The sequence below is a fragment of the Citrus clementina genome, unplaced genomic scaffold (genome assembly GCF_000493195.1).
Source record: "Citrus clementina cultivar Clemenules unplaced genomic scaffold, Citrus_clementina_v1.0 scaffold_8, whole genome shotgun sequence".
Classification (NCBI taxonomy): Eukaryota; Viridiplantae; Streptophyta; class Magnoliopsida; order Sapindales; family Rutaceae; genus Citrus; species Citrus x clementina.
Window position 1 is genome coordinate 16,040,885 of NW_006262022.1, and position 16,009 is coordinate 16,056,893.

Sequence of the window (16,009 nt, forward strand, 5' to 3'; positions counted from 1 at the left end):
AGGCGGCAGAACCGACCATAACATAACTAAGTATTTTAAATTAGGCGACAGAGCCGACCATAACATAACTAAGTATTTTAGATTAGGCGATAAAGCCGACCATAAAACTAAGTATTTTAGATTAGGCGATAAAGCCGACCATAACATAACTAAATATCATAGATTAGGCGGCAGAGCCGACCATAACGTAATTAAATATCATAGATTAGGTATAAGCAATGACATAAGAAATGAATTTATTAAATATCATAGATTAGGTATAAGCAATGACCACTTAAATATAATAGAATTTATTTTAATCTATGATACTTAATTACGTTATGATTGGCTATGCCGCCTAATCTTTAAAGCGATTTTGTAGACCGTCCATATGCACAAGTCAAGGGGAAAGACAAGGCTCAGCTTTTTAGTTATAACTTAAAATTAAGGTAATTAGGAAAAGCTTACATTTGATTTGTCTAACACGTAGAAACTAGATTAAAAACTCGTTGAGATGTTAAGCACTAGGGGCAACAAAAGCAGAAGGGCAGAAGGAGCTGCAGGGGAGCAATATGCAATTGATCGACTTACAAACGTTGTGTGACGACTCTTGGAAAGAGACATTATAAGGGATGAACCTGCTCAAGCAATGAACAATGCAAGGAGCGAATTTAGAAGATTAAATCCACCCATATTCGAAGGAGGTGTAGATCCTATCGCAGCAGACCAATGGTTGCGAGCCATGGAAAGAATGATAGAAGTATCTAAAGTGCCAGAAGAAGAAAAAGTCACTTGTGTCTCCTTTATGCTACGAGGAGCGGTGGAATACTGGTGGGACTCTATCAAACGAATTCATAATGAAGCAACAATACAATGGGTGGAATTTAAAGAACACTTATACAACAAATACTTTTTAGAGACTGTTTGCTCAGCCAAAAGAAGAGACTTTGTTTATTTATAACAAGGGAGGATGTTTGTGCTCGAGTACATTCGAAAATTTGATAAGCTCTCTCGATATGCCCCACATATGGTTGCAACGGAAGATTTGAAAAATGACCATTTTATGCAAGGATTGCACAAAGATCTGGCAAAAGATTTAAAGGTGGCGGGAGTTCGTGATGGTTCCTTTAACGAACTCATCGATCGAGCTTTGGTAATTGAGCAAGCAGATGAAGAAAAAAAAGGAAGAAAAACGAAAGAATAAAGAAAGTATGGACTAGAGGAATTTTCAAGCTAACCACGAAGGACAACGCTAAAATAATAATAAGAAAAAAGGAATGCTAGTGGTCCAAGATCAGAGTAAAAGCAAGCGCCCAAAGAATCATTAGAAGGAAGTCCCATAGAAACCAACGTGCAACTAGTGCGGCAGAACTCATCCTGGGGAATGTCAAGCAAATACCAAAACATGTTTCAAATGTGGAAAAGAATGACACTTCATCAGGGACTGCCCATAAAATGGTACGGAACAAGAAAAGGCTAATACTCGAGTATTCACACTCACCAAGACTGATGCAGAAAGAAACCCCTCAATAATATCAAGTGAACAATTTATCTCCAAAACTCCTGCATATGTGCTAATAGACTTAGGAGCTACACATTCATTTGCCTCACCAGCATTCATTAGGAAAATCGAAAAATGTCCCTGACATAATAAATAGGCTTTTTAGTGTCATGGTACCATCGAGTAAAATATTAAACTCGAGACAATTAGTGAAGCCATGTGAGGTTAGCATTAGTGGTAATACACTATGTGTTGACCTAATAATCCTCGAGATGCATGACTATGATGTAATTCTTGGCATGGATTGGCTATCAAAGCATTATGCCAAGATAGATTGCAAGAAAAAGGAGGTAACTTTTTGACCACCACAAACGGAATCATTTACATTTAAAGGAGAATGCAAAGAGAACATAATGTATGCCATCTCTGCCTTAAAAGCAGCCAGACTATTAAATGAAAGGTGGGGGGGTATTTATAGGATTTTTTAAGGCTAATGGATGGTTAGGATTTTACCACCATAACTCTTGATCAATGGTTGAGATTAACCTTTATAAATGCCTTACTAAATTCTAGAATTCTTATATTTTCTCTACAACCTTCTCTTACATCATCACTTATGTCATTACTTATGTCATCATCACTTAGAATTAAATATTTTATATTATTATTATTTTAATACTTAAGGGAGCTTGTTAGATTAAAATAAATTCTATTATATTTAAGTGTGACAATTGTACATCACAAAGAAAGATGAAATAAATTACTTAAAACATGGAACAATCAACATAAAATATGAGTATCTTCGTAACAGTGAACATGCAACGTCAAACACGAAATACCTAATAGAAAACATGAAACCTGAACGTAAACATGAAATGGGGGAAAAAAAGAAAAATTTCGAAGTATTTGGAAAATCAGTACATGAAACATTGAACAAGAAAGATGAAATAAATTACTTAAAATATGGAACAATCAACATAAAATATGAGTACCTCTGTAACAGTGAACATGAACATCAAATACGAAACACCTAACAGAAAACATGAAATTTGAACGTAAACATGAAACCGGGCAAAAAAAGAAAAATTTTGGGGTATTTGAAAAATCAGTACATGAAACATTGAACAAGAAAGATCAAATAAATTACTTAAAACATGGAACAATCAACAGAAAACATGAGTACCTTCGTAACAGTTAACATGAAACATGAAACCGTAACGTAAACATGAAACGGGGGCAAAAAAGAAAAATTTTAGGGTATTTGGAAAATCAATACATGAAACATTGAACAAGAAAGATCAAATAAATTACTTAAAACATGGAACAATCAATAGAAAACATGAGTACCTTCGTAACAGTTAACATGAAACATGAAACATGAAACACCTAACAGAAAACATGAAACTGTAACGTAAACATGAAACGGGGGCAAAAAGAAAAATTTCAGGGTATTTGGAAAATCAGTACATGAAGCATTGAACGAGAAAGATGAAATAAATTACTTAAAACATGCAACAATTAACATAAAATATGAGTACCTCTGTAACAATGAATATGAAACATCAAACATGAAACATCGAATAAAAAACATGAAATGGGGGCAAACGAGAAAAAATTTGTGGTATTTCGAAAATAACCATATGAAATATTGAATAATATACATGAAACAAGGCACTTAAAATGTGTAACAATCAATATAAAATATGAGTACCTCTGTAACCGTGAACATGAAACATCAACTATGAAACATCCAACAGAAAACATGAAACTTAAACGTAAATATGAAACGGGGAAAAAATTCGGAGTATTTAAAAAATTAATACGTGAAACGTTCAACATTAAACATGAAACTTCAAGTGTTAAATATGGGACATATTAAATTTTATATGAAATAAATTAAACTTATCTTTTTGTTAATATTTATTTTATTTTATTTTAAAAATATTTATAATTAATTTTTTTCTATTTTTACTTGTCTTTTTTTTTAATTTTTATAATATTATTTATTATATATATATATTTAATTTATTTATATATAAAATACATATTAATGGCAGCAACCGTATGGAAAACCGGTTGCTGAAGTTGTTTGGCTGCCATCTAGGGGTCAATTTATATGATATCATAGCCAAGTCCCGATATCTTTGGTGCCTTGTTGGTTCCTAAAGTCGTTAAATGGAGAATATTAAGGAAAAAAAAATGTAGACCCCTACCTTGTGAGTTGTGAGTGCAGAAGAGGAGAGATAAAAGAAGAGGTCCACATGGTTGGAAGAGATTTAAAGATGTGGATGGACCTCAGGCTCCCATTGGTCCGTAATCTATCCACGATAATTATTCAGATTTCGTCTCTGGATTTCATTATCCGACTTGGCTCTCTAGAAATCTTCCTTTAGATATCTTAAGAACCTGACCAAGCAAGCATTTTACTACTTAGTATTGATTGACAGCCCATTCTGCAGCTACAGAAGTCAAGTAGAGATCATATCTATGGCGGCTGCAACATCCGGGGCTGTGTTAAACGGATTGGGTTCTTCATTCATAAATGGTGGCAAGAAGAGCCAGGCTCTTTTGGCTGGCACGAATAGAGTGACAAGTTCTAAAAAGTCAGTTGTTGTAGCTGCTCTTCCACCTAAAAAATCTTGGATTCCTGCTGTTAAAGGTGGTGGCAACCTCATTAATCCCGAATGGCTCGATGGCTCGTAAGTATTCTCTCTATCTAATCTATTCTTTGCTTGGTTAATAATACATCATATGTCTCGTCGGCCTCAAATACAACTAACTCAAACTCATGTTAGAACAGTGCCTAAACGCCGAACAAGCTAAGAATCAATCAATCTATCTATCTATCCTTCTTGTTTTTTCTCACATTTTAATATTCTACCATATAACTTCGTGCGCGTCTGGGGCGTGTCTGTGTGTTTAGTCTCCCAGGTGACTACGGATTCGACCCACTTGGGCTTGGAAAGGACCCAGCATTCCTGAAATGGTACAGAGAAGCAGAACTGATCCACGGACGATGGGCAATGGCTGCAGTTGTTGGGATATTCGTCGGACAGGCGTGGAGTGGGATTCCATGGTTCGAGGCTGGAGCAGATCCTGGAGCCATAGCACCCTTCTCCTTCGGCTCACTCCTGGGAACCCAGCTTCTCCTTATGGGTTGGGTTGAGAGCAAGCGGTGGGTTGATTTTTTCAATCCTGAATCTCAATCAGTTGAATGGGCAACACCTTGGTCAAGAACTGCTGAAAACTTTGCCAATGCGACTGGTGAACAAGGCTACCCTGGTGGAAAGTTTTTTGATCCCTTATGTTTGGCTGGAACAATTAAGGATGGTGTCTACATTCCTGACACTGAGAAGCTTGACAGGCTCAAAGTTGCTGAGATTAAACATGCTAGGCTTGCTATGGTGGCCATGTTGATTTTCTACTTTGAAGCTGGCCAAGGCAAGACGCCACTTGGGGCTCTTGGTTTGTAAAACATGCTTATGTAGATAACTCACTGATTGGTGTTAAAGCGTAATCAATCGGATGTATATGAGTTCCCTCAATGAGAGTTCAATTTGATGGGGTTAGTTTGGGATTCCAGTTGAGATTTTTAAGAATCTAAAACCTAATCGAAATCACTCCATATTTTGAAAAGGGTAATTATAAGAGTAAGATTATTTGTCTTTCAACTCTTAACCCTACTTGCTCCCTTTCTTCTTTAAGCCCCAAATTTCTCCCACTCACCAAGTACCATCCATTAGACTGATCATATATCTCATATTCTAATCGTGCATGTTCATGGATTTCTTAATCTCATACTGAAGTAAAAAATTTAAGAGAAAAGAAGGTAGTGTCACAAAGTTAACTGAAACTAAAGCAGGAGCTTTGTCTTTTAATCATAACTGAAATTTTATGTCTATTTTCACGAGCTATCCATAATAAGACCAGAAAATGCGATGATGCAAAAAAGTCTGCAGCTACCGAGGTTGATTTTACAATAAGTGAAGGGAGACCAAAGAGCAAACATAGGGTTACTCAAAATTCAATGACCAAGGGAGACAGGGAGAGGCTGGAATTAAGGAATATCTGAAAAAGCCACCCATTTAGATACTATTTCATAATTAGAACATTACTAACTACCAGTAGCCATCAAAAACTCGCCCTCACAGATGACTTCACCTCCCACGTAAGCTTTGCCTTTCATCTTCGCTATTCCAAAGCGTTTCTGTAGCTTGATGAGTGTCATTCTCATGACCCAAGTATCACTTGCAATCACTGGTTTCCTAAATCTTACTTTATCAATTCCAGCAAAGAAGAAATTTTCACGAGAGCCTCCTGCTTCTGGTTGCAGCATAACCAAGCCACCAACCAGTGCCATTGCCTGATCCAACAATCAAAGCCATGCATCATTATTTAATTGGAATACAAATACAACATAAAAGAATAGAAATGGCTTTAAATAAGTTTGTACTACAGCAATTTCAATGTTGCCTGTAATCTATGCCTTAAACTCATTATGCAGCCATGGAGGAAGTTCTAGTTTTTGAAAAGCAAATCGTTTACACACTCTAACCCAAAATAACATTTCTAGCGCATTTGGTACCATGGACTAGATCGGATTACATTGGGTAGGAAAGAGCTAAACAATTTAGAACTGTTGAAATTAGAGCAGTACTACATTGGCAAGCTTGTAAATATTTAATAAAAGCAAGAAATAATTAATTTTGGTTTAATTATTTATTTTTTGATTATTATACTTTTGTAATTACGTTTTATAATAAAAACTAACATGACACCATTTTACAAAAAATAATTAAATGCTTAAAAACATAAATTCAAATTAACTAGTAAGTATTACTGAAATTATTTGTGGTATTAAATACTGAATATATATTTTTATGTTATTAATCGAATATATCAACTTAATAAAAGAAACCAATTAATATCAATATTAATGTTTAAGCCTTTTTGCAGAGATTTTTTTCTTTTGTGTTTTTAAAGCCATTTCATGGGTTAGGATTTAATTTTAGCAGAGTTTCCTACATATAAAGATCAAATCTTCAATCAGTTAAGTTATTCTACCGTATATATAAGTTAATCTAGAATAACTCTTTTTATATGTATTCTTACTAACATATACTAGAAAATTAGTGTCAGGTCATTTGTTTTTGGAATCTTGTGCTCCCTATTTGTTTTAATATCTTCCAAACTCATATTTGATTATGGTAAGATCTGTAACAATATTTGAACTCTTCCCTATCCTACAAGAATGAGGACAGCTAGCCAGACCCTATTACCCATTTTGTATTCTAGATCCTTATTTCATTCATTCATATTGGATCTCCAAAGTCAAAATCAATGACCTAGCACTAAGGCACAAACTTTAAGATGGTGTTTGGTCGGGAGAAAAGAATGGAGAAGAAGAAAGTAATTTAAATTCTATTTTTATTTCCATTCTTTGGTTGGACAAAATATATAAGAATTTAATTTTTATTACAATTTAATAGCCATCATGATATAGAATTTGGATTCCACACCATGGAGTGAAGAATTTTAATTCCTCTTATGTTGGACACCAAATCTTCCAAAATTACGCTTCAATTTTTTAACTTGTTCAATGCCATTAACAATTATTATTTATAAATTTATTTTATCAATTTAATATTATAAATAATTTACATTAATTAAATTTACCGAATGATTTAAGAAATCTAATAAAATAAATAAACTTATTTATTTTTTATTTAATATGAAAATATAGAAATATAAATTAACCGTCATCGGAACTCCATCGGACAGTCACTAGACCATCGCCGAAAAGTCATTTGAACTCCATCAGAAAGCTGCCAAACAATCGTCGAAACTCTGCCAGGCAGTCATCGACCTTCGTTGGAACTTCGCTGGACCGTCACCGGATGACTGTCGACAATCGCCGGAACTTCGCCCGACCGTCGCTGGACGATCGTCGACCGTCGGCAGACTGCCGTTTTATTATACATATATATAATTCTAATAAATTATGAATTGTTTTAGAACTTTTTGACATTAAAATAATTTGGTATTGATTTTAAATTATATTTTATTACTAATATAGATAATTTAATATTTAAGATAACGGATAAATTTGTCCAAAGAAAAAAAATTATAATTCCTTTCCTTATCAAATTTTGTATCAAATCAAACAGTGAAATTTAATTTTACTATTCTCCTCCACTCCTTTCTTCTCCCTTCCCCTCCATTCCACTCTTTTCCTCTCCTCCCCTGTCTTCAAACCAAACATGGCCTAAGAGTAGGATAAAATAAAATAAAATCATCAACCGGAGGAATTCCAAGCTACAAAACAAGTGCATATGATTTCTAAAAGGATGAGAAAAGAACATAGTAGCTTCTTTTAAGCATTTTCTTGCGTGTGCTGGTTGTTTGAATCTCACTCACACAAGGGTGGGAAGGATTTTGGTTTACATTTATATAGTATTTGACAATGGAAAAAATGAAAAGATATACACTTAAAATTTTTCTTAACCAAACTTAAGATTTCAAATTCACTACTTATCATATGATTTGCTTCCATTATTGCAGAAGAAACTTTACATGGTTATAATTTATATGGGAACCTCGTCTTTAAAATGTCTACGTGTGTGCGAAACCTATCACCAATATATATTACAGATTTATATGTGAAAATGTTTACCTTCATTTTAGTGTTTGTACACATTAAAACAAGAAAAAAACAATAACCAAATCTACTTGCTATAAACAGCATTAGCGGGGAGGTACAATACCAATTTTTAATACCCACAACAGGAGTTAAAATGCATAAGATTCCAAATAATCGAGATTTTGCTAATAATCATACAAAATAAAGGCTATCTTGGGAGGAAAAAAAATCATTTTCCATTTCTGTTTGTTAGGTCAAACTACTAATCATAAATTCAAATTGCATAACTAAAGCAAGTGAGTACATAGTAATGATACTTTAGACTGAAAAATTGCTATCCTACTCTTCTTTTTAAACCCACCTAGCTTCAAGGAAAAATTAAGCTTCCTTCTTATTGGATTCAGTGCTAATCATTTCAAAAAGTTCTCCATCTTCATTTCAAAAAACATTAACATCACCTCCTAGCCAACAAAACAACAATTGGTGGTTCAAAAAGATTCAACTATTGGTGCAAATTTGTCCCAACTTGTTAGAAGGATTGGTTTTCCTCTTTTTGGATCAAACCATGTTGAACTCTCGACGTGGGCCTGTCATTTTCAAGTTCTATTGTACTCCTCTAAATTTTCTCTTGGGATGCACCCACCTCCTGGGATTTAAAAAGGATGATATATTGTGCAAATTTTAATGTACTCGAATCTATTGTAGAATAGACTAATGGTGACGAGTGTCGATCCCACGAGGAGGTGGATTTTAATTGTGTAGAATTAATTTTGTAAATGGGTGATTGGATTTGTGGTGGAAATGATTTGGAATATGCTAAAACTTAAATTAAAATGGCGAGAATAAATTCTAAAGTTGGAATTGAAATGGCAAGAATAAATTGAAGAGAATTCTATTAAAATGACGTACTTGGGTATCTGGATCCGTATCAACATGCATCATGGGCTAAATAATCCGTATTAATGCCAATTAAATCATGAGGGGGGAATCCACACCTCATGAACCACGCTCTAATCAATATGGTGCTAAGGGCTTATCGTGCCAAATAATAATAACCTTATACTAGAGAGCCGGTGTAACCAAGGCGGTATCTAGACAAGATTATTATTATTTGTCGACGAAAAGTCAAAACATCCACAAAAACTAGAGGGGAAGAGAAAATAAATTTACCAAATTAAGCCCATGACACATGTTGAGACTTCACCTTCAACCCAAGCTTGAAAGAAAATTAGCTACTCATAATTGAACTAGGGGCAAAATGGGAATTTATTAAAATACGAAGAAAATACAAGATGGAGAGAGAATTACAGAAAATGGAGTCCAAAAATAGATTCAGAGATATCAAATTAGGGGGGGAGGCCCCCTTTTTATAGTACATAGAGTAAATCATGGCCATCGGATTAAAAACAGTTTGGACGCTCAGGATTGCGCCACGTCATCAGTCAACAGTCCACGGTTTGACCACGCGGATGAACAGTAACACAGTTTGACCCGACTTTGAACAGTAACACGGTTTGACCCGACTTTGAACAGTAACACGGTTTGACCCGGATGAACAGTAACGAGGTTTGGTTGAAAATAATCCTGTGTGATGCATGCACCGTACGCGAGATTTTTCGTCCACTGATATGCTGCCACGTCACCATCAACAGTACGTAAGAATTTTAGTCTAACAGGATCGTAACACCTCATCAGTCAATGCCACATCATCGGTCAATGCCACGTCATCGATCCGTCTATGTGAACAGTGCCGTGAACAGTAACGTATACAGTACCGTATATGTGAATAGTACCGTACATGTGAATAGTGTAATTTTTCCTTTTATGCTCCTCCTAAGGTTTTCGACCGTCTGATCTCTCCTTTATTGTGAAATGACTATAATGCCCCTAAAATACATAAATTACTTAATTAAAATAAAACATACGTAATTAAATCACAAGAATGTTAAATACATAAAAGTAAGGGTTGTTAGTAAGACTTGAAATGTAAAATGACGGTTTTCTCCTTTATAAATATGCATTTTCTAACACTCAACATGATACTGCGCGATAATATTCTACAAACGTAATAAAGAAGTCAGAAGACTGGCTTTACTAGCATAAACCCTTTGACCACCAAATCATTCACCAGATTTTTACAGAGATAAAGTTTAGAGAGGGAAAGCCAATATTTTCCCTAGGTGACTTTGATTTGAATTTAGTCATTATTTTGATGACAAATGTCATTGTGCTTGTGACAATTGGTGAAGCTTGTAATTCTTTTGTCCAGGCTGGGTGACACTTGGCCATGCAATCATCTTCTCAAGTCAGAGGAGGAAGTGTATCCATCCTCTCCGTTTGGTTAAGGATATGACGTCCTAGTACTTAGTTCGAAAGAAGCATTTTTATCTTAAGTTAATCTAGAAGTTTTGTCCTAAGAGATATTATTCTAGGTGATTTGTCCTAGGTGATTTTGTCCTAGAAGATTTGTACTAGGTAATTTGTCCTATGACAAATTTAGAAGATTTATCTTAGGTGATTTTGTCCTAGAAGATTTGTACTAGGTAATTTGTCCTATGAAAAATTTAGAAGATTTATCTTAGGTGATTTATCCTAAGAGATTTATAGGTTTATCCTAGGTGACTTATCCTAAGAGATTTGTTTCAAGTGGTTTGTCTGATGAAGTTCATCTTATGAGATTTTCCTAAAGATTTTTATCAATTAGGACTTGTACTTTGTTGGGACCATATTTATTTGGGCTTTAGTTAGAGCCGTTCTAATTTTGTTCCAACATCAACATCACCTCCTAACTGACAAAACAACATTGGTGATTAAAAAAAAAATATTATCAACTCTTAGCTGTTAAAAACAACTACTGGTGCTTCTTTAAGCAAATGTAAAATAATCCAATGTTTTATGGACCAACATAATTTCCCCATTGTAAAACTATATGATATGGGTTCCACTATAAAGTCCACGTTAGACTCCAAAATAAACAAATAAATAAATGTTTCGTAGAAGAAAGAATTGGTTTTAAATGGATGGGGAGAAAAGTAAACCAGAGAAGAGATACAATGATACAAACAAAAAGTGTTCGAAAATAGAGTCCAAATACAGACATCAAAAGAGAGACATCTAATAGTCTAAAGATGATAAGAGTTCCTCAATCTATATTTGAAGGAGCTCATCTATTTCCTTCAAAGATTTTCCATTTCATTATTATGCAAACTACCAAAACAATAGCCATAAATCCAAAGATTATTCCAAAAATGCATTTGCTCCAATTCTAGGCAATGTATTAATGACGATAAAATATGGCAACGCCCGCACCAACCCACAAATTCATTATTCAAGACACAAATTAAAAACCTAAATAAGCATTTGGATCGTGGAGCATCTACTCCCAAGAAGAGTAAGACAGTTGCCAAGCTCAACAATTTGAATGCTAAAAGTGGTATTCATTCATGCCCGTTCATAACACTGTTTGAAAAATTTTCAAGTTCTATTCATGCATTCCCAAAAGCAAATTACCATCTTAGCAAAATCCTGTTCTTCATCCTAACTTGTGGTTGTGAGAAATGTTGAAGTCAACAAATTGTTGGTGCACCAACAATTTGTTGAAAAATAATAATAATTAAAAATTATATTTTTAATTATTTTATTCTTAGCATAGTAATTCATTTCTCCTATAAATAGCTAAGGATTTCATTCATTTGATATCATCCCAAAATTGTTAAGCTTATAAGTTTCTAAGCTTTTGAGAGAAGTGAGAGAAGTGTGTCTGTGGAATTTATCTTTCTTGCAGAGTGTGAGAGTACTGGGTATATTTGGGTTTCTGGGAAGTAAGATTCGTTACTCAAATATTGTACTCTATTAATTGTTAAATAAATAATTATTCTTTCTTGCCTCCATGGATATAGGTTTAATTACCGAATCACGTAATTCTTGTGTCTTTTATTTTTCTATAATTATTTGGTGCGCTTGATTCTGCATTCCGCGCACAACAAGAAATTATCAGACCCTTACATGAAATTCTCTCGAAAAAGTCTTACACAAGGAACATCCATCATCTTACTCTCACTCCCACTTGCTCCAAGATTCCCTACCACTATATTAAAGGATTTTTGCTTTGTTTTCTTTTCACTTGGTTCTGATCTCGAAGTCCTACTTGTGACTGTCACATTCTCTAATCTCTATCGCACTATCAACTTCTCTTTTCTACTAGTCTGAAATTCATCTTATTATTCTTATGAATCCACTTCTCTAATCTCGAAGTGGATTCATAAGAATAATAAGATTTTTGCTTTGTTTTCTTTTCACTTGGTTCTGATCTCGAAGTCCTACTTGTGACTGTCACATTCTCTAATCTCTATCGCATTATCAACTTCTCTTTTCTTCACAACCACTTTCCAATGCCAAAGGCAATCTGGCAACTACAAAATTTCCAAAAAGATAATAGTTTGAAATCAAATAAAAAAAATTAATAAGATCGAATCCAAGCCATAATGGCCATCTTAATTACTCAATTATTTGATCAGAATTTCATTAAATAACCCAAGGAAACCAATGCATTGGTGTGGCTGTAAATATGATGTGTCGTAAACTTGAGGACACAATACTTGTTTCGACCCATGTAAAAAACTTGTATAGAAAGTTGTAGAAGTGAAGTGATTATGGTCTAAAAGGTCAGGTAATTGTTTGAAGGTATATCCTAGATCTTTTAGAGTTACCAAGTTCAACATTCCACGTCTATGTTTAAGCATGACTTTTGTGCCAATTTTTGCCGATCATAACTCATTTGTCTTGCACCACTGGCAATTCACAACAAATGAATACAACAATCCACAACATTCGCAAACCCCAGGGAAAGAAAAGCAAACAAAAGGGATAATACATTCAATTGACAAATCAATTTTGTCAAAGAAGAGTTTGAACTTTGGTTTTAAAAAAATGGGATTAGAAAGTTACAAACTAATACTCATTGTAGCCCTATCAGTAATACGATTCGATGTAAGCCCACTATAAAACAGATAAGCAAAGAGCATTCAGTATTGACTTAATAAGAAAAAGAAAATACCTCAACCATGATAACACTAGGCCTAATTGGCCTCTCACAAAAATGGCCCGGAAAGAAATTATAATTAATAGTAACACTCTCAATAGCAATTCAAGAACTCTATCCACCAAAAGAAACGGGAATCTATACAAGTACATCAAAATCATAATTAATTGTTGTGTCATGAATGTGTTTAAATTTCAGTAAGCAAACTAATCTGTGTGGCAAAATGTCACAAATCTAGTTGATGTCCATCACTTTAGGAAATGCTGTGTACCCTGTAAAGAGACAAATTAAAGTAATGTTAACAAAAAAATAATTAACAACATACAAACAAATTATTAAATAAAAAAGATTTTTCAAATGAAGCAGCAGCAACAGCAGCAACCATTGTCTTTTGAGATAAAAGTGAATTGGCAAAAGAAGCAGCAGCAACAGCAGCAGCCATTGTCTTTTGAGAAATTCAATTGAGAATGAATATGTTAGCTAATGGTAGTAGTGGAGATTTGTATCATAGAAGATGTAATAATAAAATTTAAGTCAAATTGGTGCTGGCGTTGGCCACATAAACAAGGCCTGGTGGTGGTAGGAGAGACTAATGCTTCAGTGTGTAAGATTTTTCAAATAATAATCCACTGCTAGTATGGAGATTCCAATGCTAGTTTCCACAATCATGGGTATTTTTACCCAATCATACGAACACGCTTCAAAATTATTTATACTGCACCAAAATTTCTTTTATAATGATAATCTCTATATTAGAAAAATCTTCATATAACTATAAAAAAAATTACGATTTAATTTGAGTAATTATAAATAAGAATAAAGTTTATATTATAATAAATTGTAACTTTTTAAATTATGTATTAACAAATTTATCTCCATATAATAGTAATTATTTATATATTGCAAAAAAATGTTATATTGCATTAAAGGTTTAATATAGGATAAATTATTTTTTTAAAGTTGCTTGGAACAATAATTTATTCTTTAGAGTTATTACCAAATTATTGTATAATATTTATTGGAATTGTATTGAGAGAAAAACATTAAGGAGAATATAAAAGTTTAGACTTTTAAGATAATTTTATATATTTCTAATTATATAAGATTATTGTAATGCATACTTTTTATTCCTATATCACTTGGATTAAAGATAGCTAAGGACCCAATTGGGATTGCTTTTGAGAGGCACAAAAATCATTTTGAATAGTTAAAAGTTGATTTTTGATGTTTGGTAAATGTTTTAAAAAATCATTTTTGGTAAAATCAGTCTATTTTACAGCTGATTTGAAAAGTAGGGAATGAGTAATTCTTCAAAATATAATTTTGAGAACAACCTTTATACCTAATGCAATTCTATATATATCCTCTTATATATTAAAAAAAACTCTAAAATTATCCTTGTTAAATAGAAAATGAAATCATTAACTTTAAACATCTTATTATTATTATTATTATTATTATTATTATTATTACTAATAATTATACTGAGATAACAAAATAAAAAATTAAGAATATAAAATATTTATTTTATTATCAGTCATGATATGTACACAATAAAAAGAATATTGTTTATAAATATTAGACATTACATTCATACAATAGTTTAACAATAAGATTTACCAAACACATAGACTAGCTTTAAAACTCACAGTCCTTCTAAAAATGAGTTTTTTCAAAAATTCAACTAGTTTTTTTTTATAGTTAATTATTTCTATCGTATAACTAACAACAATTATTTTACAAGATTCAATATTACCAAACTAATCTTAAGTCAAATCAATAATTTTTGTAACTACTTGTAGTTTTGAAAACTATTACTATTAGATGTGCTATAAAAATAGTCAATTATGAAAAGAAATAGTTAAATGTTTAATAAATTTTTTTTAAAATGCTGTAAATTTGGATTTAACAAATCTTATTATATAAAATTTATTATTATATGAAATGGACATAATATTATATATAATAATTGATAACCAAATAAATATTTTATTTGTTTGTTTGTTTTGGTATCTCAATATTACTGATAATAATATTAATCTTTAAATTTTTAATTTTATTTTCGAATTAAATATAAATGATTTTGAATTTTTATAATAAATGCGAGGACATATAAGAAATTTTAATAAGTGTAAATTAATTCTCAAAATTAAATTTTTAAAAATTATTTAATTTTGTAAAATCACTTTTAACTTTCTAAATAATAATCACAAATAACCTTAAGTTATAATCATTTTATAATAATAAAAATAGTTGGTCCACTGTTATGATATAAAGACATTCTATTGCACATACTTTTGAGAAATTTACCAAAAATAACCCAATTTTTTTTGTAATTTTCACAATTGGCCCTCCTATCATAATTAGCCAAACATAAGGTTTCTTCCCCAAATTACCCTTGTCCATCACATCAAACGCAACTTTTCTTCTCCCTCTTTATCAAACCAAACGCAGCCTTGTACTCTTGAATCATCACCAACAAACGGCAACGACAAACGACGACGGCGAACGGTAAAAGTGCACTCTGATCAAATACAGCTGAATCCATCCGGATCCAACACCAATCCAACATGAGTCTAACAAAGTGAAATAGAGTCAACTTGATTTCGTATGACAAGAGAGTTTCAGTGCGATTGTATATTGGTGCGACAAGCGCCTGTCCCACTGAATTTGTGCGACAAGCAACTTGTTGCACCGAAACTGTCTCTTGGTGTGACAGGCACCTGTCGCAAAAATTTAGTAAGAGAATTTGGCGCGACAGGCAACTTCACGTTAACAAAAAATTTTGGTGCGACAGGCGCGATGCCTCCCGGCACCAAGCCCACGCTGTTAGAATCCTAGTCTTAGA

The 16,009-nt window shown here is 32.9% G+C and overlaps 1 protein-coding gene and 1 pseudogene across 1 annotated transcript; one reads left to right on the plus strand and one right to left on the minus strand.

The window, feature by feature from the left end:
* Positions 1–3,749: 3,749 nt before the first annotated feature.
* Positions 3,750–5,049, plus strand: LOC18035158 (chlorophyll a-b binding protein CP24 10A, chloroplastic). Its single transcript, XM_006423858.2, has 2 exons — positions 3,750–4,179; positions 4,404–5,049. The coding sequence occupies exons 1-2, from the start codon at positions 3,968–3,970 to the stop codon at positions 4,951–4,953; spliced, it is 762 nt and encodes a 253-aa protein (XP_006423921.1). The 5' UTR covers positions 3,750–3,967; the 3' UTR covers positions 4,954–5,049.
* Positions 5,050–5,594: 545 nt separating this feature from the next.
* Positions 5,595–13,603, minus strand: LOC18034207 (annotated as a pseudogene).
* Between the last annotated feature and the right edge of the window lie 2,406 nt (positions 13,604–16,009).

What these genes read in the sequence shown, in the direction of transcription:
- LOC18035158 (XM_006423858.2), top strand. Translation starts at nt 3,968, where the DNA reads ATGGCGGCTGCAACATCCGGGGCTGTGTTAAACGGATTGGGTTCTTCA. An exon ending in CCCGAATGGCTCGATGGCTC is followed by an intron (nt 4,180 to 4,403) that starts GTAAGTATTCTC and finishes CTGTGTGTTTAG; the next exon opens with TCTCCCAGGTGACTACGGAT.